This window comes from Lathyrus oleraceus, chromosome 2, assembly GCF_024323335.1.
Source record: "Lathyrus oleraceus cultivar Zhongwan6 chromosome 2, CAAS_Psat_ZW6_1.0, whole genome shotgun sequence".
Classification (NCBI taxonomy): domain Eukaryota; kingdom Viridiplantae; phylum Streptophyta; class Magnoliopsida; order Fabales; family Fabaceae; genus Lathyrus; species Lathyrus oleraceus.
Window position 1 is genome coordinate 177,300,222 of NC_066580.1, and position 26,232 is coordinate 177,326,453.

Genomic DNA, 26,232 nt, shown 5'->3' on the forward strand with positions numbered 1-26,232 from the left:
ATTCTTGGGAATTATTCAACAAGTTGACCATTAAATTTACATGCCTACATGCTTGAGGATTCATCTGATTCAAGGCCTTGTTCAAGCTTTCATTCAATTCATGTTGCATTCTATTTGTCATTCAAGTCCATTCATTCTAGGTCTATGGTGCATTCAAAGTCCATTGATCCATGCTTCATAGTTCATTGGCTCATGAACTATCATACACTCCTAGTGTATTTATTTCATAATTCATTATGCATCCCTAGTGTATTGGCATTTGATTCATGGTGCACGCATAGTCCCCTTGTTCTTGATTCATAGTATTTATTCATAGTCCATTATTTCATATGTTATCATGCATTCATAGCCATTTGTTCAAGTGATCATGATTTATTTCAAGGTTGTGATCTAAACATGGATTTTGGGGGGAAAGTCATAACTTGAAATCCAAAGCATGTCACATTGAATCTAAGGGGCATTTCCATACAAATTTGTTCATTTAACCATACAAGTATCAATTTACAAAGATCCATACAAAATTACAAAAAAAATCAAAGTTTGACCTAAAGTTGACTTTTTGGTCAATCAGTTGACCAAAGTCGACTGACCTAACTTCCATATTCCTAGTCCTAATGCATTTTGTTTTCTTCATTCTCTTACATTCCTTACATTTGATTTCATGACCAAGTCTCTTCATTCACAAGTAAACCTTCATTTTGCTCCAAGCCATGTTTGTCATCCAAATTTCAATACCTTTCTTGCCATGACATGCCAAGTCCTACATCAGCCATGCATTCACAACACATCATTTAGCATGCCAAAACAATCAAACATACATACACATTCATAATTCAAGGCATTTGCAAACACACATCATTTAACATTTGTTAACAAACATACATCATTCAACATTTGTTAACAAGCACACATCATGTGACATTGCAATTCAATGACCAAACATACATCCAAACTTGTTACTTGCCATGCTGCAAATTGGTTTGCTAGGTCCTCATCCAACCATTCCTATAGCAGCTGCCATGTTAACCTAACAATGCAAGTTCTATTGAATTCACTTAACTGAATTATACCAACAATGGTAACAAGAAATCATTTGCATACAAAACCATTTTGCAGCCAATTTACAAGCCAAGTGACAAGCTAACCTAGTTTACTAAATTAACACCACAAGCCATTTCATGGTAGCCGTAGCATTCCAATAAGTTACAGTTATTAGTTCAACAGAAATTGCATTGAAAGGACATTCATCATCAGCAAGTTCTAATCAATTCAGGCATGCAACAGGATTCAAAACTAACAGATTTGTGTTGTTTTTCTAACTGCTACTGTTCCTAATTAACATCCATGCCATGACAGATTCTTATGCAAAAAAAATAAGGAACCTAAACCTAACCAGTCTAACCAGTTCAACAGGTTTCACATTGTAATTGATTTGCAGCTAAGTTAACCCTAAAACACTTCATCGTCGAATCCTAACAAAACTAATAAACCTGCAGTATGGAGAGTAAAACCTACCATGGCATGTCATTTGTAATCCATAACAGCTGCTCCACATAACTTCAGTTAAACATGCTACCTTCATTTTCCAGTCATAACAATTGATTAACTAACTCATTACTCATTAACGGCTATAACCTAACTAACATAAAACGGTTCTAACAACTTCAAACTTCTAACTGATTTCACTTCTAACTGAAAATTGCACTTCCTTAGGACTAACAGTGTAAGTCACTCCTAACTTATTTCCCTTTGATTCAAGTTAATAAAGTTAACTATGTTAACTCCCTCACCTCTATAAATCATCCATTCACCATTTCATCGGAGGGAGACATTCATTTTTTCATAAATTCACCTTTCACTCTTTAATATCTCATTGATTCACACAATCTCGGAACCTTTATCCTCACCCTTACAAAAAGCTCCTTCAAAATACTCCATTAAAGCTCCACATTGAAGAGTAGAGCCTAACCTCATTACTCTTAGCATCTCTCATAACTCTCTGCTATAACGAATCATAATCTTACAATTTCATCACTCACAAATCACTCTCAAACTTGCACTCTCTACAATATCTTTGAAATCATTCACGCAAGATCTGAAAGTGGATAAAGAAAAGAGAAATGAAGAAGAAGAAGATAATATGAATAAAGTACGTACCTGATTCAAGTGATTTCCTCGCGCTGCAACCTTCTTCTCTGTTTCAACAACTCCTTAGAGCAAACCTTTGTTTCAGAGGTATTCTATTCCTTCTCCTTTCATTTTAGTTCTATTACCATAACATAACATTCTCCTTCAGGAACGTTTGCCCTAAGCTTAGAACTTGAATCCATGTACCATCGTCATTTAATTTGAATTGAAAGTTTTAAGGTTCTTGGCTCTGATTTTGAATTCTGAAACGATTACTAGAAATTGGAAGAAAGCAGGTTGATATCGAGGTTGAGGATGACATTATGGTTCCAGTGATGTGATTTTAGAAGTGATGTGACCTCCACCGCCGCCAGAGGCGATTTCTGGCACGGCGGAGACTGAGGAGGTTTGTTTGAATCTTTTGGCTCGTGGTTTGTTTGAACTTCAGTCAGAATCCTTCCATTGCTTCATGTGATTCACATAGGGCATCAGGCTCATTCCTCTCACTGCATGTACCTTTGAATTAGAATTGCATCTCCTCCCTGAGCGAGGTATGAACATGTTGGGCCTTGCTTTGGGCATGTGCCTTTGATTGCTTGGTAGACCTCTGGTCTATTTAGCACACTCTGCCTATTGTTTTTTTATCTTATTTTCTTTCTATTCATTTTAATTATTTTTACTTGTTTTTCTTGATTTGATTCAATATTTTTAGTACAATTTGCATGCAATTATTTTTTTAGGAAATTAACATTTAGATTTTAATATGTTTTAGCTTACTTTTGTACATAATAGGTGAACCTTGAATTAGAAATTAATTAGGGTTTGATCCTTAGAAATTGATCCAAACATTGATTGCAAAACCTATGCATGATGTTACTTTTCCATTAGGTTTTATAACTCCACAAATTCACATGCTCACATCCTGATACATGCCTTGATGAATCGACCAAATTCAACCTTTTGGCCAGTCTATCATTTCACTTTTACTAGAATCCTCACCCAGTCAAGTGATCTTAGTCACTTGATAGGATTCCATCTCTAATTATCATTCAAATCTATTTCCAGTACAAGGCACATCCAGACTTTGAAGACTGAAACATTGTTCAAGGCACAACAAAGGTCTAATATCAACACTTGTCAATCATGATTTGAGTTGTGCGTCACGATCCTTAAGCAGCGAAGAATGATGAGAGGGATTATTCCTACCCTTGTCTAGAGTATCTTTGAGCACGGGGCATAGGTCGCATCTACTCAAAGTATTCGCCTTTGTTCGTAGACTTTAGTTCAAGTCAAATCAAATAATTATCGAGTCTCCTTCTTCGCAAGCAACATTGCATCATCAGGATCAACGAGCAAAATCTGTATTAACACTTTCCAATCATGATCAGAAGTGCACGCCATGAGCCTTAAGCAACGAAGAATGGTGAAAGGGATTATTCTTATCCTTGTCTAGAGTACCTTTGAGTATGGGGCGTAGGACCTAGCTACTCAAAGTATTCGCCTTCGTTCATAGACTTTAGTGCAATTCGAATCAAACAATTGACATGTTTGCTTCAACAATCATTTCTCACTGGTGATATATTGTTCTTTGGACCAAATACTATTTTTCTCTGGATTCCATAGATACCTTTGGGTCAATAACCAATACCCACTTTTGAACCAAAAGATTTTTGTTTCTCTTGTTAATCCTAGTTATTTAGACAAATATTTCCTTTTGTTTTCTTGAAAGTCCTAATGTTAGGCAAAACCCCTTTATTTTTTGCCACACCATATATCGGTTTATGTCAGCTTTACTCTTTGGTTCAAATATCATTACCCTAAGGGTTCCAACAACACCATTATCTTTTGATACAAGTTATACCTTTAATCGCTTCGATCATACTCTTTCATTCTTGTTTGCCTTGTTAGTCCCAGTTGCGTAGGCAAACACTCATTTCATTTTCCGTATTAGTTCCCGAACTACGAAGCTCTGAATTCCTCATTGCACAATGAGGATGCATAGGCACTGGGATCAAAATCCTCAGCGAGCATATTAATTATTAATTCCCCTTTCATTCATATTTATTTATTCATTCTCTGTTATTCCTTTCATTCACCTTTCATCATTCCCCATTCAATATTTTCTACATCATTCAACACCATCAAATCATTCATCAATGATATACTTTCTCTTTGAACCAAATACAATCTTTCTTTGGATTCCATACTCTCATACCCCAAAATTTGCCATCCCCTTTTCATCTTTTCATTCAAACCTTGACGAGAGAATCATTTATATACCTTCATGTTTCATACATATTCATCAATCATCCATTCATATTCATTGGTTGATCATTGTGGTTCCAAAGTTCTTGGTTGATAAAGCTAGGGTTTTGGAGTGGATGAGACCCTAAAGGCTCAACTTGGATGTTCATTTGGTCGTAGGGGATGCAAAACCCTAATGTTTTAATCTTTGAAGCTTGAATTCAACAAAGTTCTATCATGATGCTCTTCAGAGGGGTTTAAACCCTAATTGTTAGTGATTAGGTTGAAAGACTCCATGTTTGTTCTGTGGGTCTTATATTGACCTTTAAACCCTAGTGGGGGGGTCTATATGTTGAAGACTTGGCTGAGAAGCATCCCACTTCACCCAAGGTCTTTGATTGAAAGGTATGTTCTTGAAACCCTAACTTCAGATGCTCGAAGGCCCCATTTCATTGTTCATTGGAATATCATTGATGGTTAGTGGCATTTGTAATCCATGATGAGTTCATAGCTTGATCACTTGATACATTAAACTCACTCATTCAAACTCATGGCTCATGGTTCATATTTCATTCAAACATGATTTTAGTTAGCAAACTAAAGCATTGATCATTACATTCAAAAACATGTTACAAGAAGATTTATACATACAAATATCCATTATATCATTTTACAAAAGAAAGAGAAAAAATAAAACTTTTGAGCAAAGTTGACTTTGATCAACAATTGACTTTTTTGTCAACTTTGACTAAAGTCAACACACTTTTTCTCAAGATTCTAAAGGTCCTAAACTTCATTTTCATTCGTCATACTACAAGCAACCATACAAGCATTCATCCATGAAGTTTTGCATTAAGAAAATATGGCATTACATGTGTACATGTTCATATAATTCATTACATGTGGCATACAAAGTGTCAAGGTTCCATACATCATATTACATGCTATATTCTTGTTTCTTCACGACTTTCCAAGTCCACACACAAACATCAATTACTAACAATCATGTTGGTCATCATGTGAACCATTGCTCATAGCAGACTCCAAGATCCCAACCAAATCAAACATCAACTTGCAGCCATAACAACTTCAGCCTGCATCAACCTGAGTCAGCTAGGACATCACACAACAACTACATCAATGGCAATGCTCTTTAAAGCTTACAATGCACCAAATAATCCCAAACAACATCAACATGCGGAATTGCAATAAAATCAGTAACAAGACCAAAACAACTAGCAGCCACATTTACAATCCACACACATAGCATGATCATGCAAAATAATCCAAGGCATTGCATCCACCAATTCATATCAGCATCCCATTCATCACATGTTAATATAGCATAAACTAACAAAACACCAAATAATCAACATTTCCAAGTAGGCATATGAACTCGACAAGGTAGCATCAATTCATTTCCATTTAGCAGTGACTAATTCAAACACAAACTTAATGTTAACAGTACATTGCTAACCGATTTCAATTCAAGCATTCAATTGTAAAATCACTAACCAACCAAGTCTTCAAGTGGCATGGATGGCCTTAAATGAAGTTTCAGAAAGTTTTTAACAGGGTCAGTGGTAATCTATCATAAAACTAATTTATTTGTTCAGATAGAAATTTCATTAACATACCAACTTCTCTCTATTAATTAACTATAACACATACTTCATGATATTTCTAACAATACTTACTGAAATTTGAATTAAAAACCTTAGCTAATCTAATTCCTACTAACTGCTACCAACATAAATGCAATAACAGGTGACCTGCGGAATTTAATAGAAACCAAGTTTTCAAGTTCATAACAGACTAACATAATATTAAACTAACTCTTAACTGCATAACATTTCCAACTCACAGGAAAACCAACTTCAATCCATAATAGTTCCACATACTGATTAAACATAACTAACTCAAAATAAACCATTTCACAACTAACTAATTTCTGCATTTTGAAATGAATTTCAGAAGAATTTGAGTGACATTTCAAAACAGATTTTTCATCTCCAACTAACCTTGAATTTCATGTGGATTTGGGGTGAATTTCAAAACAAAATTTCTCCCTCTAGAAATTGATGCTTCACCTTTCATTCTGGGGATCGATTTTTCATTCTGAACTTCTCTTCACAACAGACTTACTTTCGATCCTTGGCACGATCCATCTCTTTCATCCCGTACTCATCCTCCATTCTGCAAAGCTTCAATCCTCTGCAACAGAGATTTTCAGCCTGCATCACTTCTTCTTCACCTTTTGCAAATATTCATCCTCCACACATTTCCGAGATTCTCGCGTTTCACCACCATCCGCTCCATTCGAATTTCCACGAACCAAGCTCTTCAAACCTCACAGAATCACTCTACATTGCGATTATCATCAACAAACAACAATACACAGAAAACGGAATAATAATACAGAGCAAGAAGAGGAGGTGGGAGCGATTCACGAAGGTTGATGATGGGAAGCCAAATTCGTCACGTCCGTCGTTTTATTTACCGCGTGGTTCATCTCCGATGTTGCGAAGTTGTGGAATTCTTTTTGAAGCCTGAAGCTCTGCATCGCGACTAAGAGTCAAATGTGGCAAGGCTTGGATATTGCTGAAAGAAGCGTTGGATTCGAGTACCATAGGGTGATGCTTTGGCCGTGTGGGCATAAGCCCTAAGCATTTATCTCTTGGCACCTCCATTTTTTCCATTGGATCTTGGATTCTGTTAGCAGGAGTTGGGTCCTGATGAGTGTGGGCCTGCGCCCTTTGCTACTGGGCACCCCCACCATGGCCAGGTTCAGCTTGATTTAGGTTTAATCCACTTAATTAGTCTAATTGGGTTTAGAATTAGGGTTAATCCATATTAATTAACATGATTAGGTTAATTAGATTTTAGGGTTAATTAGGATTTTTAGGTTTTAGCTTAGTTTCTTCATTAGACTTTTGGATTGTAATTAGAACTTAAATTTAGTTTTAATTGGAAATTAATTAGGTATAGTTAGAAATTACTTGATTTTAGAATTTAGGTTAATTTTCAACATTAGGGTAAAATAGTTTTGGAGTTTGATTAAATTTTAAGTTATAGTTAGATTTTAATTAGAATTTAATTTGTGCTTGTAATTGGATATTAATGGGCATTGACCATTTTGCCCATTTAGGGCTTATTTTACCATTTTTTTCGATAAAAATGCATGTTCCTTTAGAACTAGATCTTGACTTAGAATTAAATATTTTTGATCAAGTTTTAAATAACAAATGCATGCTCCCTTAGGGATAGCCTGTGAATATAATTCTAACCCTTAGATTAGGTTGATCACAAATACTTTTCAAGCTAATTCTAACCCTCGATTCAAGTTGATCAAAAGCAATTTTGATCAATTAAATCATTTGATCTTGTATAATCTCATAGTCTATTCAAGTGATCAAAATCCCCTTGATCACTTGATAAGACTCCTTCTGTAAACTATGGATCTCAAGGCCTCAAGTCAGACTCTCAATCAAGGCATCCTAATCATATCAAACTGTGGATCATACAAGGCACATCAAAGGTGATTCTTCAAGAGATTGTTAATCAAGGTTGAAATTGTGTGGCATGAGCCTTAAGCAATAGAGAATGAATGAGAGTGGAGAATTCCTATCCTCATTCTAAATATCTTTGGGTACGGGACGAATGACCCAGTTTCTCATTGTATTCACCTATATCCATAGGCTTTAGCACAATTCAAATCATATGATTGTCAAGTCTCTCTCTCTCTCTCTCTCTCTCTCTCTCTCTCTCTCTCTCTCTCTCCTAGCAAGCAACATCAACACAAGAAGCAACAAAGGTTCCTCCTCCAACAACTTGAAAGTTATGATGAGAATCATATCCCAAAAGCCTTAAGTAGTAAAGAAGGAATGAGAGTGAAGAATTCATATCCTCATTCTGAATATCTTTGGGTACGGGACGAATGACCTAGTTGCTCATCGTATTCATCTTTACTCATAGACTTTAGTGTGGTTCTTATCAAACAACTGTCAAACAATCTTCATATTCCATTATCAATTAATCATTTCTTTTGCCTCAATCATCTTGATGTCAGTCTTAGTGGGATGAACTACGAAAGCTCTGATTTTCTCATTGCACAATGAGAATACGTAGGCAGGAGAATTCAGATTCTCCGTGAGCTACCTTATTTATTTCTACCATATTCATTTATCATATCCTATTCATTTTTTCATCAATAAATACCATCTTTTGAGATCAAATATATTTTTTCCTTGGATTCCATTCATATCATTTTAGGACGACCTAATCAAAGTCCACCTTGTGAACCAATAGTTGTTTGGCTTATTGCCAAACACTTAACTCCTTTGTTTTTGGTTACTCCAATACAATGATACCATGCCTTAGGCCCCTCACTTATTGGTTTACCTTTACTCTTCGGTTCAGAGTTTATTCCTTCATGGATCCAAGATATTGTTCTCCTTTAATTTTAAATTGATTGTTCTTCTATAGTGATATATTGTTCCTTATGCCAATCAATACTTTCCTTTGGGCTCCACATTCACCCTTTTAGGATGATTGTCCACCTTTGTATCAAGAATTGTTTGGCTTATTGCTAACATTTAATTCCCTTTGTTTCCGATCATTCCAATGCAGTGATACCATGCCTTAGGCCCCTCACTTGTTGGTTGGTTTGTTTACTCTTTGGTTCAAAGCCAATTTGTCTTTGTCTTGTCAGTCCAATCATTGTATTTTGGTACAAGTTACATTATTCATCACTTCAATCATACCTTTTTAGTTGTGTTTGTCTTGTCAGTCCTTGTTGCTTAGACAAACACTTCTTTGTTTCATTCCTTTGTTTTCGTGGTTCCACAAACTACGATTGCTCTGAGTTTCTCATTGCACAATGAGAATACGTAGGCACGGGGGTTTGAATCCTCCGCGAGCATACTTATTTATTTCCCCTCCATTCATCTCCATAATACATTCATATTCTACCTTCATTCACTTCATGTGATATAATATATCTTTGATCCAAATATACTATATCTTTGAGCGTCATCTTTTATCTCCTTGTGAACCAAGAGACGTATGTGCTATGAAACCAAACATTTAATTCCTTTGTTTTCGGTTATTCCAATATAGTGATACCATGTCGTAGGCCCCTCACTTGTTGGTTCATACCAGTTTTACTCTTGGGTTCATATTTCACCCCCTTTTTGGAGTTCAAACGATATTATCCTTTGGTCCAGACCATACCTTTAACTCTTTTCATCTCCCACCATTAGTTTTATGAACTATGGAGTTTTGAATTCCTTATTGCACTATAAGGATACATAGGCATGAGGGTCCCAATCCTCATCGAGCACTTTATCTATTTTCTTCTTTTTCCCTTATTCTTTCGCGAGTAGCTTTAGATATAACACCCATTCGAACGAGAACAATCAAAATGGCTCCCATGGAGTACCATGGATGTAAGAGGTGCTAATACATTTCCCTTGCATAACCGACTTCCTTACCTAGAATATCTCTTTTCCCCGGGTTTTATCGATGTTTCCCATTTCCTTCGGGAATAAATAAAGTTAGATGGCGACTATGTTTTATGTTCGAGTGTGCGATGCGTTCAGGTATATTTCCGCTAGCTTCACATACATGCCTTTGGGCCAATAACCAATTCCTACCTCTAAACCAAGAATCTTTTTATTTGTCTTGTATAGACGGACCTTCTTTTTGTTTTACTTACCATGAAAGTCCTTATATAGGCAAAAAAAACCTTTATTTTTGGCCATATGCCAACTTTTCCCATTGGTTCAGATATACCTACCCTATGGATTCAAACAACATTATTCTTTGGTTTAAACCATACCTCAATAGCAACTTCTTTCATCTCCCACCATTAGTTCCACGTACTACGGAGCTCTGATTTCCTCATTGTACTATAAGGATACGTAGGCACGAGGGCCTCAATCCTCCGTGAGCACATTAATTATTAAATTATTTTTTTCTACTTTTATTCAGATCACTTGCAAGTACCTTTTAGATAGTAACACCCATTCAAGCAAAGAACCATTAAAACGGTTCCCGTTGAGTATAATAGATTTGAGGGGTGCTAATACCTTCCCCTTGCATAATCGACTTCCTTACCCATTTCTCTTCCCATGGGTTTTATCAATGTTTTCTTTTTCCTTCGAATATAAATAAATCTTGATGGCGATTTTGTTGTATCTTCGAGCATGCGATGCGCTTAGGTATTTTTCGTGTATGGAACCAGGGTTTACCATCGGTTATTGCTTTGACTACTATGCAACATGTTGGCTTATCCAAATGTTGAATTGTTATCTCATACACTTCGTTAGCCCACTTGAATTTGAACATAGACAAAAAAGTAGCCAAGGTATCGACTAGCCGATTCTTCTCCCTAGGAATATGGTGGATCAACTTCAAGACATGGTCTCGGCATGGAATCAATTTAGGATGAAGGGTCCCCCATTCTCCTTTAACTTGATTAATAAAGAGAGAAGACTCTCCATACACTTCAAAAATCTTGATTCTTATATCAATGGTTGCTTCAATTCCTAGGAGACATGCTTCGTTATCTGTCATGTTGTTAGTGAAGTCAAAACATAACCTTATTGTGAAGGGAATATGAAAATCTGTTGGAGAAGTTATGAAATCTCCAATTCCATGACCTAGTGAATTTGAGGTACCATCGAACACGATCGTTAATCACAATCCTAGTTCTGGCCATTCATCGTCATCTGCTAGAGCCATAATGTCTTCATCAGGAAAGTCAAACCGCATAGGTTGATAATCTTCCACTGGCTGACGAGCGAGATGGTCTGCTAGCACACTTCCTTTGATAGATTTTTGAGTGACATATTGGATGTCATACTCAGATAGTAACATTTTCCAACGGGCTATTTTTCCAGTCACAACAGACTTTTCGAAGATATATTTTATTGGATCCATTTTGGATATCAACAGGGTGGTATGACACATCATATACTGTCTCATACGTCGAGTGACATATGCTAAAGCATAACAATTTTTTTCCAATAGAGATTATATGACCTCATAATTAGTAAACTTTTTTCTTAGGTAATAGATGTCATGCTCTTTTCTGCCCCTTTCATCGTGTTGGCCCAACATGCATCCTGTAGATTCATCGAGCACTATTAGGTACATTATGAGTGGCCTTCATGGAATTGGTGGTATAAGAATTAGTGGATCTTACAAGTATCATTTGATTTTATTAAATTTCCTTTGGCAACCATCGTTCCACTTGATTACTTGGTGTTTTCTTGACAACCTGAATATCAGTTCACAGGTTGCCATTAGATGTGAGATGAATCTGGAGATGTAGTTCTGTCTACCCAGAAAGCCACAAACTTTTTTTTGTTCTAGGAGATGGCATGTTTTGAATAACTCTAACTTTATCGAGGTCAACCTCAATTCCCTATTGGCTGACGGTGAATCCAAGTAACTTACTAGATCTGACCCTAAAGGTACACTTTGTCGGGTTCAGTCGTAGTTTATACTTCCTCAGTTTTGCAAACAACTTTCTTAAGTGAGTAAGGTGCTCGTCTTCGGTATGGGATTTAACAATCATATTGTCCATGTAGACTTTGATCTCTTTATGAATCATGTCATGAAAGAGAGTCACCATGGCTCTTTGATATGTTTCCCCTGCATTCTTTAGACCAAAAGCCATTAGTTTATAACAAAATGTTCCCTAAAGGGGTGATGAAAGTGGTTTTCTCCATGTCTTCGGGAGAGATCTTTATTTGATTATATCCAGAGAAACCATCCATAAACGAGAAGATATAGAATTGTGCGGTATTGTCAACCAACACGGTAATGTGAGGCAAAGAGAAGTCATCATTTGGGCTTTCTTGGTTTAAGTCTCTGTACCATCATTCTTAGGGACTAATATTATGTTTGCGACCTATTGCGGATAGTTGGACATAGTTAGGAAGCTTGCATCAAACTATTTTTGACTTATTCCTTAATTTTAAGGGCCACATCAAGTCTTGTCCCTCTGAGCTTTTGCTTGAGATACGGGCATTATGGCTTAAGTGGCAATTGTGCACAACAATATTGATGTCCAACCCTGGCATATCCTGGTATGACTAAGCAAAGATATCCACATGCTCTTGAAATAAGTTGACATGTTCTTTCTGCATATTATTTTTTAGAGATGCCACAATTTTGACTTCTTTTATGGCTTCCTCTGTCCCTAGGTTGATGACTTCGACCGACTCTTAAAGAGGATGAATTTCTTTATTTTCTTGATCAAGCAACCTGGCTAATTCTTCTGGAAGTTCACAATCTTCATCATCGTCTTCTTCGGGGTGGTTAATCGGGAACTCGAGGTCATAAGGGATCATAATCGTGCTGTGTTCAATGGATTCGTTTATTCTGCATGATTATTATGGTTTAGAAAATATGTTATGGAAGCTTGCAAATATAAATTGTAAAAATGAATCTTTTGTCATTTAGAAAGAAACAAAATAAAAAATAAATGAAAGGAAATGAACACCTTTTGAATACAAAAATTCATTTTATTAATTGACAAATAAACTCATCAAGCAAAGAGTGGTCCAACAAAGCTATCCATTTTCCTTGGGCCTGGAAAGGGATTTTTATAAAGATAATGAATTACTTTGCGATTGTAAAGACTTCAGAGATCACAGACGTTGTCCAATTGTTGAGTACAGTTCCATGTGAGCATCAACGTACTAAAGTGGGCATCCCCTTATTTGCATCTTCGATTGCAGATATTTGGTCATCTAATATAAATCCATCACTGCTGAAGATATCATGGATACTGCATAACTTTCTTTGATAATCTCAGTCAAATTCTTATAAAGATGGTTGATAACCGAGTCCAAACGGGTTCTTCTTTTCTGCTACATTTCTGTATTCATCCCCAACCTGTAGGACTTCCTCTTTCTAAAGCTTCTTTTGCACTCTTCCACGAGGACATGGACAACTCCGGTGTATGGACATCATTAGGCTTCAAGCTCATAGTGGTCACACTATCCACTTCCGGGGCTTGGAATGAGACTTCCATAGCTCCTTCCTCAATTTCTATGTATCAAAAGGATGAAAAGTGGCTTACTAACAAGTCTTATTCTCCAGAAATAATGACCGGTCTGTCATCTGCTATAAATTTGAGCTTTTGATGTAATGTGGAAGTAATAGCCCCAACGACATGAATCCATGATCTTCCTAGAAGACAACTGTATAAATGATCGATGTCCATAACCTGAAAGGTAATGCTGAAGAGATAAGGACTTACTAAGATGGGTAGATCGATTTCTCTAATTAATGCTCTCATTGAACCATTGAAGACTTTCACTATTAAAGCACTTACTCTCATTTATATGTCTTTGACCACCAGCTTGTTTAGTATAGACTTGGAAATCACATTCAGAGAAGGCCCAATATCTACTAGCACTCTTGATAAGATGGTGTTTGTCCAGTTCACCTAAATATGCAAAGATTTATTATGAGAGGAACCCTCTACTGATAATTATGCATTATTGAACTCTAGGCACTTGCTAATAGTGATATTAACAGCTACTCCATGGAACATATCGACAATAATATCTTTCATCACATGCGCCTCATTAAGTATTCACATTAAAATTGCTCAATGTTTTTTGTCCTCACATGCGCCTCACCGTAAGGTATCCTAATCATTAATGTCACGCCATTAAAAATATGTTTTTTGTCCTAATTATAATTGTCACCTATACAAAATTGGAAGGAATCAACAAAAATTTAAAGGATGTAAGCTGAGAGACCAAAAAATTAATTTTTGAAATGAGAGTATTAAAAATTAAAAATCATCAAACTAAAATACCAAAAGTACATTTAAATCAAAGATTTTTTAAAATAAGAATCATTCTTAAAAACTCTAATATTATGGAGGACAATTCTTTCTTTAAAAAAACAATTATTTTCTTATTTTAGATAGTAAGATTGTATTATCTTATAAGTTTAAAGTTAAATATTTATTAATTTTTATAAATTTACGAGCTTTAAAAAAAATTCACTTTTAGTCTGTATTTACATTTTATAAACTCTAAGTTCTATTTTTTATATACAGATTTTTAAAATAAGAATCATTCTTAGAAACTCTAATATTATAGAGCACAATTCTTCTTTTTTAAAAAACAATTATTTTCTTATTTTAGATGGTAAGAATGTATTATCTTATAAGTTTAAAGTTAAATATTTATTAATTTTTATAAAGTTACGAGCTTTTAAAAAAAGTTATTCACTTTTAGTCTGTATTTACATTTTATAAACTCTAAGTTTTATTTTTTATGAGAAAAAGGAATATGCACTTAGAGTGTAAAATATTTTTACACCGTCAACAAATGGGACCTGTGTATCCTGCCACATCACACTTTTATTTTTAAAATACTGTTTTGATTTGGCAATATAAAATATTTTGATTGGATGTCAGTGTAATACTTCTTTACACTCACAGTACACTACCTTTAACCTCATTTTTTATATACAGTTTTTTAAAATAAGAATCATTCTTAGAAACTCTAATATTATGGAGGATAATTCTTCCTTTAAAAAAACAATTATTTTATTATTGTAGATAATTGGAATTCTAAAATTTTAAATAAGAATAACTCTATTACATAAGATGTGTGAATTTTTTACAAAAATAACCCACTTTTCATGGAAATTCCCAAAATACCCCTGGTTTCCAAAAAATTCCTAAACTATCCCACTTTTAGAAGGAGGCGCCAATTCAATTGGCGACTCCTCTTAAATACTTGAATGGAGGCGCCAATTGGATTGGCTAGGGCACCTGCCCTAGCCAATTGGATTGGCGCCCATGTGTATAAGTTGATAGGAGGCATCAATTGGATTGACACCTCAGTGTAAAATGCAATTTTTTTTGGTAAATGGTATACTTGATAGATAAATTTGAAATAGGACCAATTGATATTAATAAAATTTTCCGTTTACACAAAAAAGCCTAATGGTGATGACCGGGATCACCTAACCGACCTCCGATCCCACATCCTATAGCTACCCTAACCCGTGGCCCTAACCCAAGTTGATGATTCAGTACCGGTGTTTGAGCATCTGAGGGGCTAGGAATGCCACTATCAACTACAGGAGAAGGCCTGTTGAGGTAGTCAGACAAGTCGGCATAGTCTTCAGTATGCATCGACGGTGTACCGTCGTAGCTGAGTTCATGACCCATGCTAGAGAAGTTGAGTTGTGGTTGACTCATTGATGGGCGACCGGGACGGTTGAAGGGAGACATGTGTGTGAATGATGCGTCGAGGAAAGGTTGTAATGGTTGTTGGGGTGTTTGGTATAGATAGGGTTGTTGGATGTTTTGGTTTTGTGAGGTTTGGGCTTCTTGGCTATGGTAGGGGGAGGGGCGGTTGGTGTTGAATGATCGTTGGGTGTTCTAGCTAAGGCGACTTTGGTAGGGTGATGGGGTGGATGCGAAGCGATGTTGAGTCTCAGGTTGATGGTCAATTTGTTGGTGGTGGTATGAGGTATGCTCTTGGTATTGGAGTTGGGTGTATGGCATGTTTTGGTTGTATATTTGTGTGTTGGTTGAACGGAACATTTGACAGACAGGGGGTTGTGTGTATCCAGTCTGACACTGTTGTTGAGGGTTTGATGTTGCGGTGTCAGGTGTGTAAGTCATCTGGCGTAGGTCGTACAAGTACATATCCTCAACGATGAACTGAAAACCAACCGATATGTACCAAGCCATATAAGTACGCCTTGGTAAGATCGACCTATTATAGGTTGGCTTCTACATTCGCAACCAGAGGTGAAAGATGGAGTGAGGTGTTAATGTCCGGGCAAGTATTCAGTGAGTGTTCCATGACGGTCATGAAAGAGGAGAGCATCAAAGCTAGCACACATGCTGTAACAGTCTTTGACCGTCATAGGCAAAATTTCAGCGTCCAGGAAATAATGGACCACAACGAGGGGAGACCAAATTTAGCCTATGCTGTTAGACTAAACAGAAGTTGGTGCGATTGTGGAAAATTTCAGGCCTTCCGCATTCCTTGCTCCCATGTCATTGCAGCATGCGCTTATACTCGTCAAGACGCTTACAACCATTTATCTGATGTGTACAAGGCCGTCACTGTCATGAATGTATATAACCAAAGCTTCTCGGTACTACCAATGGAGGAATATTGGCCTCCATATGAAGGTGATATAGTTTGGCACAACAACGAGATGCATATAAAGAAAAAAGGAAGGCCAAACAGCACACGTATCAGGACAGAAATGGATTCCACAGATAAAATGATAAGATTATGTAGTATCTGTCGTCAACCAGGACACAACAAGAACAAGTGTCCCAATCGAGGAGCATCATTTGGGTCTTAAGCTTTTAGTAACATTGTATTTCTGTAACATTCAATCATTATATATCATTAACTTTTTGTTACAACGAGGTTCATAACAAACATCAGTATAAAATAAGCTATCTGAAAACAAAAATATTTCTAACTGATTACAACAATCAAATTGATGTCATCTCGACCAAACATCATTTCCCTAGCATCCTTATCAGTCTTCATTCACACCCAACCAAAGATACTGTCAAGTCTCTCAATACTTCTAATTTTTTTCCCTTCTGGTATTTTCCCATCTAACCAACGAACCAGCTCCCTCTTCAGTTGATCGAACATAGTGATGTTCCAGAACAACATCAGCATCTGAGGTTTTTCTCTCGCATAAATCACCTTTCTGTATCGGAGATGAACACCAAACATGATTGCCAAATGATTAAATGAGATGTGGAACAATGACTCACACAACGCATCTATTTATAACAAAAAAAATTCATTTTACACTGAGGCGCCAATCCAATTGGCGCCTCCTATCAACTTATACATAGGGGCGCAAATTCAATTGGCTAGGACACCTGCCCTAGCCAATCCAATTGGCACCTCCATTCAATTTTTAAGAGGAGTCGTCAATTGAATTGGCGTCTCCTCCTAAAAATGGGGTAGTTTGGGATTTTTTTTAAACCAGGGGTATTTTGGGAATTTCCTTGAAAAAGTGGGTTATTTTTGAAAAAAAATCAAAATGTGTATATTTCCTTATATTTTGAATCATATTTTAGACGAGAGATGATTTCTAATTGTTAATTTGTAATGTTTAAAAGATCACTTTTTATTTTTGTCGTTATATTAATGCCTTACCTCCCCTCCATGATTGAAATCCACCCCCACTTACACGCCATTGAATTTGACTTAGGTTTATATCATTGATCCAATAAAATATTTAAAATTGTATTCTATAAGTTCTACCGCATTATGCGAATTTCTAAAAATACCTTATGTTTACGAAGATGCATCTTTGAACGTATTCCAACACATACTCAAATGAGATCATTCAGAATGACGCTCTATTGATTGGTTTATTCCGGAGATGCATCTCCAGAAATTATCTGTAGTTACATTTTCGTACGACATAGATATCAGTACCAGATCCAAAATCAAGAAACTTTTTCAAATTAAAGTTAAGGTTCATAAAATAAAATTAGGATTACATAGATGAGTTCAACATAAAATGCAACATTACACTTCAATATCCAGGTGGACGTTTCAACATCTTTAGAATATCTTTGATCAATCTTGAAATCGTCGCTTCCAACTCGAGTGGAACTTTTGTTTCGAAACGAAAAAATGTAATTGAGCTCAAATTTGCTAAACTCAATCGTCCCTCTGTTGTTAATCGATGGTGAACGGTACTCGAGCTTTTTAATCTTCCGATTGTCTCCGTAAGGTAGAAGATAATGTATTTCATCTTTGATATCATCGAGGGAGGTGAAGTCGTTGAGCTTGAACGTGTGTCCGGGAGCTCCGTTGGAGAAGGAGATATTTGCGACATACCAGTCAATGTTTAGTGGCGTCATTTGAGACATTTTCAGTTTGTGTGAAACATAACATAAGAACACCTTAATTTATTGAAGCCATAGATAAATATGGACCACTCAATGACTGGCATGTTGATTCCAGAGATATATCTCCAGAACCGCACCCTATTATCTTGTTCTGGAGATGCATCTCTGGAACTTGTCCTGACCTAGTTTCAAAACATAACACTAAAACATAACCTATTTTTTCATTGATAAAAACGCAAATGTTGTCACGGGGAAGATCAGAAATGCATAAAGACAAAATATGAATAAAAGGTGAATATATAAAACTTCATTTATATTTAGACACAATTACATACAATTATTTGTGCGGTTAACAAACATTCTATCATACACACATGCTATTAGGTGACTCATTTCATAGAAACGCATCCATTTAGGCACATGATATTTGATATATTTTTGGGTCATTTTCGTTTCAATGTCGCAAGTATATTTTTAGGTTGAACATGATTCAAGGTCATGTCAGCAACACATTCCTTCTCTTCCCGCTTGAGCCGACAGACACTAGGATGACCGACTAATTTTAAACATAATTTATGGTTATGCAAATCACATATCACATTAGGAATATTTAGTGGTTTCCGGATAGACAATCTTACTCAATTGTTCTTTGATGTGGAGTTTCATGTTGTCACCGGCTTTCAAAAATCTCTCTTGTATTACTTCTCATTCGGTCAAAATAGAGATATTTGATTTACCGTCATCCATGCATCCATCATCATCAAACCGAAGAATCTTCCAATGAGTGAAAACCTCGTCCATTCTTATTGGGTCACCAAATTTCACCTTTTTAGTAATAACACAAGCACATGGGAGACCATATGTTTTCACAATTGTGAATCCACACCTTGCGCTATTGGAGCCTACATTATCAACTCGTTTAGCCTCGTGAAAAATATAGTTCAAACCCGCCCGAGAAATGTTACCAACCAACTGAGAATATAGAGTGTTGTCTTTAAATCTGCGTTCCAAAACTGTGATGCTCTGACCAAATGATGTATATATCTCATTATGCTGGTTACGAATCATTTGGTTCACAAAGTCCCAATCTCTACACAAATCGCCCTTACCATTTTCCAACCAATTCTTCAATGTAGCATGGGCAAACTCAGCTCGGTTAGTTGTTGTATTTCCAAGGTGTCTAACCGGATCGATCCAAGCACAAACAATTTTCTCCTTTTCACCTGGTCAAGAATTGTGCTCTCAACATATTTCAACAAATCTGGATACTTTTCACACACTTTCCTGAAATGAATAACGGAATCGGTATATAGTTTTTTTTTGTGGAAGAATTTATTATATGATTCCATGCATCAATTATTTTTTCCACAATCACACCTGCCTTCACCATTTTCCCATCTTCGTACTCTATCTGTTTCGTCCCTACCGCGGGTTTAACCCGACTTCTCACATTCTTTGTCATCTGATACCTACAAAGTAATGCATAAGAATAAGGAAATACCTTTGCAACCGAATTTTTCAATGCGGTATCGAGGTCAGTAACAATCGCTTTAGGCATCTCACCTTGTACCTTCAATAGTGTCCGACAAAACTCTAATGCCCAAGTAAATTTTTCCTTTTTTTCACACTCAAGAAATGCAAAACCAACATAGTATGTCTTCTTAGTTGAGGTCACACCAACCATCTCCAATAATGAAAGTCTATACTTGTTGATCTTGTAGATTGAATCAACTATGAGAACCATAAGAAATGTGTTAAACAACTTTATGGAATCAGGATGAGTCCAAAAAATATCTCTAGCAGTAACTCCATCATCGCACGTTCGGTACCTAGACACGTAATTGTTATCATCCAACAATTTCAAGAGTTGTTCCATCTCCGTTATATTCCCCATAAGTGCCTTGTTAGTGAGGTACCAAATATTACACACTTGCTTGATATTTGATATATTTTTGGGTCATTTTCGTTTCAATGTTGCAAGTATATTTTTCGGTTGAACAAGATTCAAGGTCACGTGAGCAACATATTCCTTCTCTTCTGAATTGAGCCGACATACACTAGGATGACCGGATAATTTTAAACACAAATCATGGTTATGCAAATCACATATCACATTAAATCTCCAATTTTTATTTGCCAACATGTAACCACAGACCTTAAACGGACAATCACATTTTCTTGTACCAGTGTCATCTCTTTTAAAATTCCGGAGGGGAGTTCTATATTTCCCGCTTCTTTCGTAAATCACTGTCACAAAAGCGCATCTTCTATCCGAATCATTATCGAACCTTCCGATAACCACACCAAATTCAAGTTTAGAGGTCTCAATACAAATCCATTGAAGCATTTGATCATGGGATTCAAACTCTTGTTTGTTCTTAAAGTCTTTGCCAACATCTACCAACTATGTCAACAATGGTTATGTGATCATGCAACTGGTTCTTTTATCATATATTTTTGGAGATGAATCTCCGAAAATATCTGACATGCAAAGATGATAAAAAAATTCAAAAAACTGCCCATAATTTCGGAGATGCATCTCCAGAATTTCTACTGAACTGGTAAATAATTAAGGTATTTCTTAAAATATTTCGGAGATGCATCTCTAGAATAAAAATTACCCAATATATTGGGCGCATCTCATAATGGTCTTACTCGAGTGTGCAAGAGGTGCGTCTGAATATGCATCTCCGAAAACAGGAGACATTTTTAGAAATTCACGTGGTACAGTAGAAACATCTAGGGTGCATTAAGAAACTTCTTATAAGTTTTAGATTGCATTTGTTTGAATTTTATTTTATTTAACACATTGAGACTTGTGTTTTTTTGGAGTATACATGTTTTAATTTAGTCTAAATTTCAATTTTAATCTCTCTATTTTGTCTAATCTACAAAATTAGTTGTTCTATTTTAAATTCAAATAATTTTGATCTCCTATTTTAAATTTAAATAGTTTTAATTCATCTCTTATATTATTCTCATGAAAAATTGATAATTTTTTAAACTTATATTTTATCTACAAAGTTTAATGTAACTGGTCATTAAAAAATAAAAACATCATTAATTTTTTAAATGTAAAAATATGAAAGGAAGAGAAAAACTATTTAAATTTAAAATAGAAATCAAAACTGTTAAAATTTAAAATGGAAAAACAATCTCGTAAATTGGTTAAAATAACCAAAATTGTAATTAAACCTTTAATTTACTAAGAATGTTTTAGGATGAAGTTAGATTATTTTTTAAAAATCCTTCAAGAAAAAAAACTCAAATAATATAAAATTATGATATTTTTTTTGGTATGACTGGAATACTTAAAAGTTGTATTTCTTTTTATCATTTGAGCAAAATTTATATTATTTGGGTAAGTATGACTTTAATACTAGAACCACTTACAAACACTGAATAAAATTTAAAACGGGTTTCTTAAAAAATTACCATGGAAGATATTAAAATTAAATTTCATTATTTAAAAATAAGCTATATAGTTGGAAAAATATTCACATCAGCAAGTAGGCAACTGGGCTGCTCATGGAATAGATTCAAATAGAATTTGGACCAAAACCTTTCATAATTTCTAGTATAGTTACCCTACATACTCAAAAACACATGCTTTTAATAATAAATTCTTTAAAATAAATAATAAAAAAAATATAAACAACCCTTATGATGACTTGAGCTATCTATTCATTTATACATTTCATTTGAAATAAAATATAAAATAAATAAGTTATAAAAAAAATATCAAATGTAATTTGTCTAAATTTTAAATTAAAAATTAAACTTTTTAAATCTTACTATTGTAGTTTTTTACTCGTCCTTGTTAGAACACCAATATCGTTTAGAACACCAATATCGTTCAAATTGGTTTTGAAGACTCTGTATCGGAGTTTTGTGGTTGATTGTTTAATTTGAAAATGTTGTGGATAATTGACTGCACAGTTTGGTTGTTTAACTTGAAAATGTTTTCACAGCAATGCGCACAATGTTGAGTATAATGTGATGTTTAGTTGGATCTATTTTAGAATGGATATTTACAAAATTTAGTAGAGTTGTTTAAATAATTGAGAAGAGTGTAATATCATAAAAAAAATTAAATGAAGTCCATTTAAAAAGCAAAATGGATGTAATGGATGTGGGGTGGTCTTAGCTTTGTATGAAATTTGTTTTGAAGTGTTTAGAACCTATAGACCATTTGCCTAAGTAAAAATAAGGTTCATTTTTACCATTTTACTTACATTGATCTTCTTTTATCATCAACAGATTAAAACCCTTGTTAATCCCCTGTTTTCCATAGGTAATTCATCTTTTAGGATCACCTCCGTCAGTTGACATACACTTCCTCATGTAACAGAAAGTTTAGGATTCTTGTGTTTTTACTAATTGGTTAATGATATTTTTCCAAGCTTTAGATTCTTAGGGTTGTTAGTGAACGATCCGCTGATAAGCCAATCAAACAATGAGTGGTCTTTAATACCCATTCATATACTATTTCAAATGCAACAACTAACATCAACATACAAAACAAGGTTTAAAAATTATATATCATTGCCCCAGACGACGCTCAAAACAGAGTGAAGAGTGCGGTCTTAGTGCTCAAAAGAGCATACCCTTTTAAACAGAGTGAAGAGTGCAGTCTTTCACAAACACATTATGATGAAGCTTGATAGAGATTTCAAGCTTTGGAATAAACACATTATTAAACCAATTGCATAGGATAGAAATTTGAGTGACATTTAGAAAACAGGCAATTCAGAAACACGTACACAAATGGAAGGACAAACTAAAAAAGCCCAGTGCATCCATATATCATAAAATAGACCATGAACGCCTAAAATCTCAGTAGCTTCAACATTATCAATCAGCACCTTCTCCCTTTAAAAACATGATAGAAGAGAAGTTTAATAACTAATTAGCAATATGACACATTTTACTGTGGTTCATCATTGCCTTTAGGTGCAGCTTCTTTGATTTCATCAGCACCATCATCCTGAAACCCCAAACACAATACAAAACCAAATTCAATAAATTGAATATATGATTAGTAAATTAAGAGATTACAAGATTCAAAATATGAGGTAACATTGACAATAAAAATATCATACCTGCATATCAGAGGTCCAAAGGGTGAGGTTATCACGGAGAAGTTGCATAATCAAAGTGCTATCCTTGTATGACTCCTCTCCCAATGTATCCAACTCAGCAATAGCCTCATCAAAAGCCTAATGAATATAGAAATGAACAAAAATGTTCATTAGTACACACCATTCATTATAGAAAACAGTAGAACATACAGAAATAACATTGAAGAACAAACCCTACTAGAGTATAGTATACAGTAACCAAACCCTAACATGTTTATTTCAACATTCATGAAATTACAATATTGCTTGAAATTGAATGAAATCAACAATGATCTAACTCACAAACAACATTATAGAATACTGTATCCAGTCATAAACTAAATTTTCTCGCAGCATCGACCAAAAAAATATTGAAAGGGTAATTCATTGAAAGAAACAACACACACAATCTTCTCCCATTATTCATTTTCTTGAGAATACTAACCTGTTTTGCAAGGCCACAAGCCCTGTCAGGAGAGTTAAGAATCTCATAGTAAAACACGGAGAAGTTCAGAGCAAGACCAAGCCTGATAGGGTGAGTTGGAGGCAGCTCAGTGTTTGCAATGTCCTACAGGCAAAATCAAATTAACACATCAGAAACAAACAAAAAAATCCAGAGATAAATTGCATTTGACAAAAACTATAAAAGCTTCAAACAAATAAAAACACAAAATCTGCATAGAGCAAGTGATCATTACAAATTTGTACTTTAAGCTACCAATACATATATATTATCATATTCTCAACTCATTTCAAATTTTTCATTATCCTAATCTATTAGAGAAAAAGAATCCAACCAAGTGCATACAATCATTCTTTTCTTAAAAACAAACCAATCATAATACACTCAAAAAATCATCAGGACCTTAAAATGGAAGAAAAATCCAATTAACAAGTTTTTATTCATCTGAAAAATTAATTAGAGGAAAAATCTCTTTCATTTTCGTGAAATATGCTATATCTCAAATCATACAAAATACAAAACTCCGATTCATTTTTCTCACTTCAATCAAATAGATCTGAATATGTTATTTACAGCGCAAATTTACAAAATAAATAACCATAGCCAGATAAATAAATAAATAATTATTAAGTAAATCAACAATCAATATTATGCTAAATAACAAAATAAAATAAACAAAAATATTTAAAAAAATGAAAGAAAATAGATATAGATCCGTAAAAAGAAAATAGATATAGATCGGAGAGATAAAGAGAGACCTGAGCAGATTTATAAGCAGTGAGAGTGCTTTCAGCGGCATCTTTACGCTCAGCGCCGCTCTTAAACTCAGCAAGATACCTATGATAATCACCTTTCATCTTAAGGTAGAAAACCTTGGAGTCACCTAGCGCAGCAGAAGGGATGAGGCGTGAGTCAAGAAGTTTGAGAATACCGTTACAGATGTTGGAAAGTTCAGTCTCGATCTTAGATCTGTAATCACGGATGACCGTCACGTGTTCGTCGTTGCCTCTGCTTTCTTCCTTCTGTTCGATGGAGGAGATGATCCTCCACGAAGCGCGTCGTGCTCCGATCACGTTTTTGTAAGCGACGGAGAGGAGGTTCCTTTCCTCGACGGTGAGTTCCTCGCTTTCGACGGCGGCGGTTACTTTTTCCATGAACTCCACCATCTCTTCGTAACGTTCGGCTTGTTCGGCGAGTTTCGCCATGTAGACGAACTCTTCACGCGGTGTTGGTGCGGTGGCCATCGGAGAATCTAGTTTCGGAATCGGAGGAGAGAGAGTGAGAGAAAGAAGAGAGAGAAATGATACAAAGAGTGGATGTGGATGTGAATGAGAAGAAGAAATCAAGAAATAGCGGTTTTTTGGTTTTAGTGGACGGTGGGGGTTAACTATTTTTAATTTATTTTATTTTTGTAAAAAAGAAAACTATTTTTGATTTATTAATTTTATTAATTTAGGAAAACTGAAAGGCTGTCATTGGCTGGCTCGTGCTTTGTTTCTTTTTCTGCCACTCATGATTGTGACGCATTTTTGTGTCACGCGCGATTTTGAATTTTGGATTCTATTTTAACATTTCCATGAACAAAATTAGCATCTACTTTATTTTCTTAAGCTTGGTTTTTGCAATTGATTTTAGACATGACAATGAGGGCCGATATATGTATTATCATTCATAGAAATTTTTGGAATATTAATGAATAGGGTAATATCATTAAAAGTGTCTTCTTTGATAAGTAGATTATTCAATAATAGAATTTTCACAAAAGACAATTTATATAGAAGAGGAGTGTTATCTTAGGGTCAGTTGGGGTGTGTCGGAGAATATGGGGTGAGGAGTTGGTCCCTCGTATCTTTTTTAGTGCTCAGTTGTTGCAAGTGTGTGGAATTTCATTTGTAATTGGATTGATGGAAGTTCAGCTTTTCACAATGTTGGTTGACATCACATGGAACAATTCAAGAACCTGATAGGTAGAGGTAGAATTGTTAGACTATAGTACCGATTTAGAAGGGGGGTTGAATAGATCAGTTTTGAAATTTAGCGCTTTTTAAAAATGTTTTCAACAGTTGCGGAGGCACCCTAGATTATAATCGTCTAAACGATCCGTTAATGGAAAGATCGGATATGCATGAAACCGAACGGAATTATTTAAGATAGAGATTATCAACCACTATCTAAATCAATCGATTAACCAATATGATCCTTGATATCGTTACCTCTAATAATCCTTAAACACAATAAGAGATCAAGTACAATATTATTAAGTTTGTGTGAGATTAATTTTATCGAACACTTGATGTGCACTCCACACCAAGTTTCAATTTCACTCAAATTTAATGGGCAGAATTTTACTCAGTTGCAATCAAAGTGATTGCAACAATTTATTG

The 26,232-nt window shown here is 35.2% G+C and overlaps 1 protein-coding gene and 2 long non-coding RNA genes across 3 annotated transcripts; all 3 read right to left on the bottom strand.

The window, feature by feature from the left end:
- Positions 1 to 418: 418 nt before the first annotated feature.
- On the bottom strand, positions 419 to 2,724 carry LOC127118743 (uncharacterized). The gene is made up of 2 exons (XR_007802327.1): positions 2,158 to 2,724; positions 419 to 760 (listed from the first exon to the last, which is right to left on the bottom strand). It is a non-coding gene; the product is annotated as an uncharacterized LOC127118743 (long non-coding RNA).
- Positions 2,725 to 5,153: 2,429 nt separating this feature from the next.
- LOC127118744 (uncharacterized) lies at positions 5,154 to 7,128 on the bottom strand. The gene is made up of 2 exons (XR_007802328.1): positions 6,393 to 7,128; positions 5,154 to 5,484 (listed from the first exon to the last, which is right to left on the bottom strand). It is a non-coding gene; the product is annotated as an uncharacterized LOC127118744 (long non-coding RNA).
- A 15,830-nt stretch (positions 7,129 to 22,958) lies between these two features.
- On the bottom strand, positions 22,959 to 25,211 carry LOC127118745 (14-3-3-like protein A). Its single transcript, XM_051049001.1, has 4 exons — positions 24,607 to 25,211; positions 23,831 to 23,953; positions 23,368 to 23,484; positions 22,959 to 23,252 (listed from the first exon to the last, which is right to left on the bottom strand). Exons 1-4 carry the CDS (start codon positions 25,090 to 25,092, stop codon positions 23,193 to 23,195), a joined length of 786 nt encoding a protein of 261 aa, XP_050904958.1. The 5' UTR covers positions 25,093 to 25,211; the 3' UTR covers positions 22,959 to 23,192.
- Positions 25,212 to 26,232: the final 1,021 nt, after the last annotated feature.

Excerpts from the sequence above, each read along its gene's own strand:
- LOC127118745 (XM_051049001.1), bottom strand. The coding sequence starts at position 25,092 with ATGGCCACCGCACCAACACCGCGTGAAGAGTTCGTCTACATGGCGAAA. Across the intron at positions 23,954-24,606 it reads CTGCTTATAAATCTGCTCAG|GACATTGCAAACACTGAGCT; the intron begins GTCTCTCTTTAT and ends TTTTGCCTGTAG. Across the intron at positions 23,485-23,830 it reads CTTGTGGCCTTGCAAAACAG|GCTTTTGATGAGGCTATTGC; the intron begins GTTAGTATTCTC and ends TATATTCATTAG.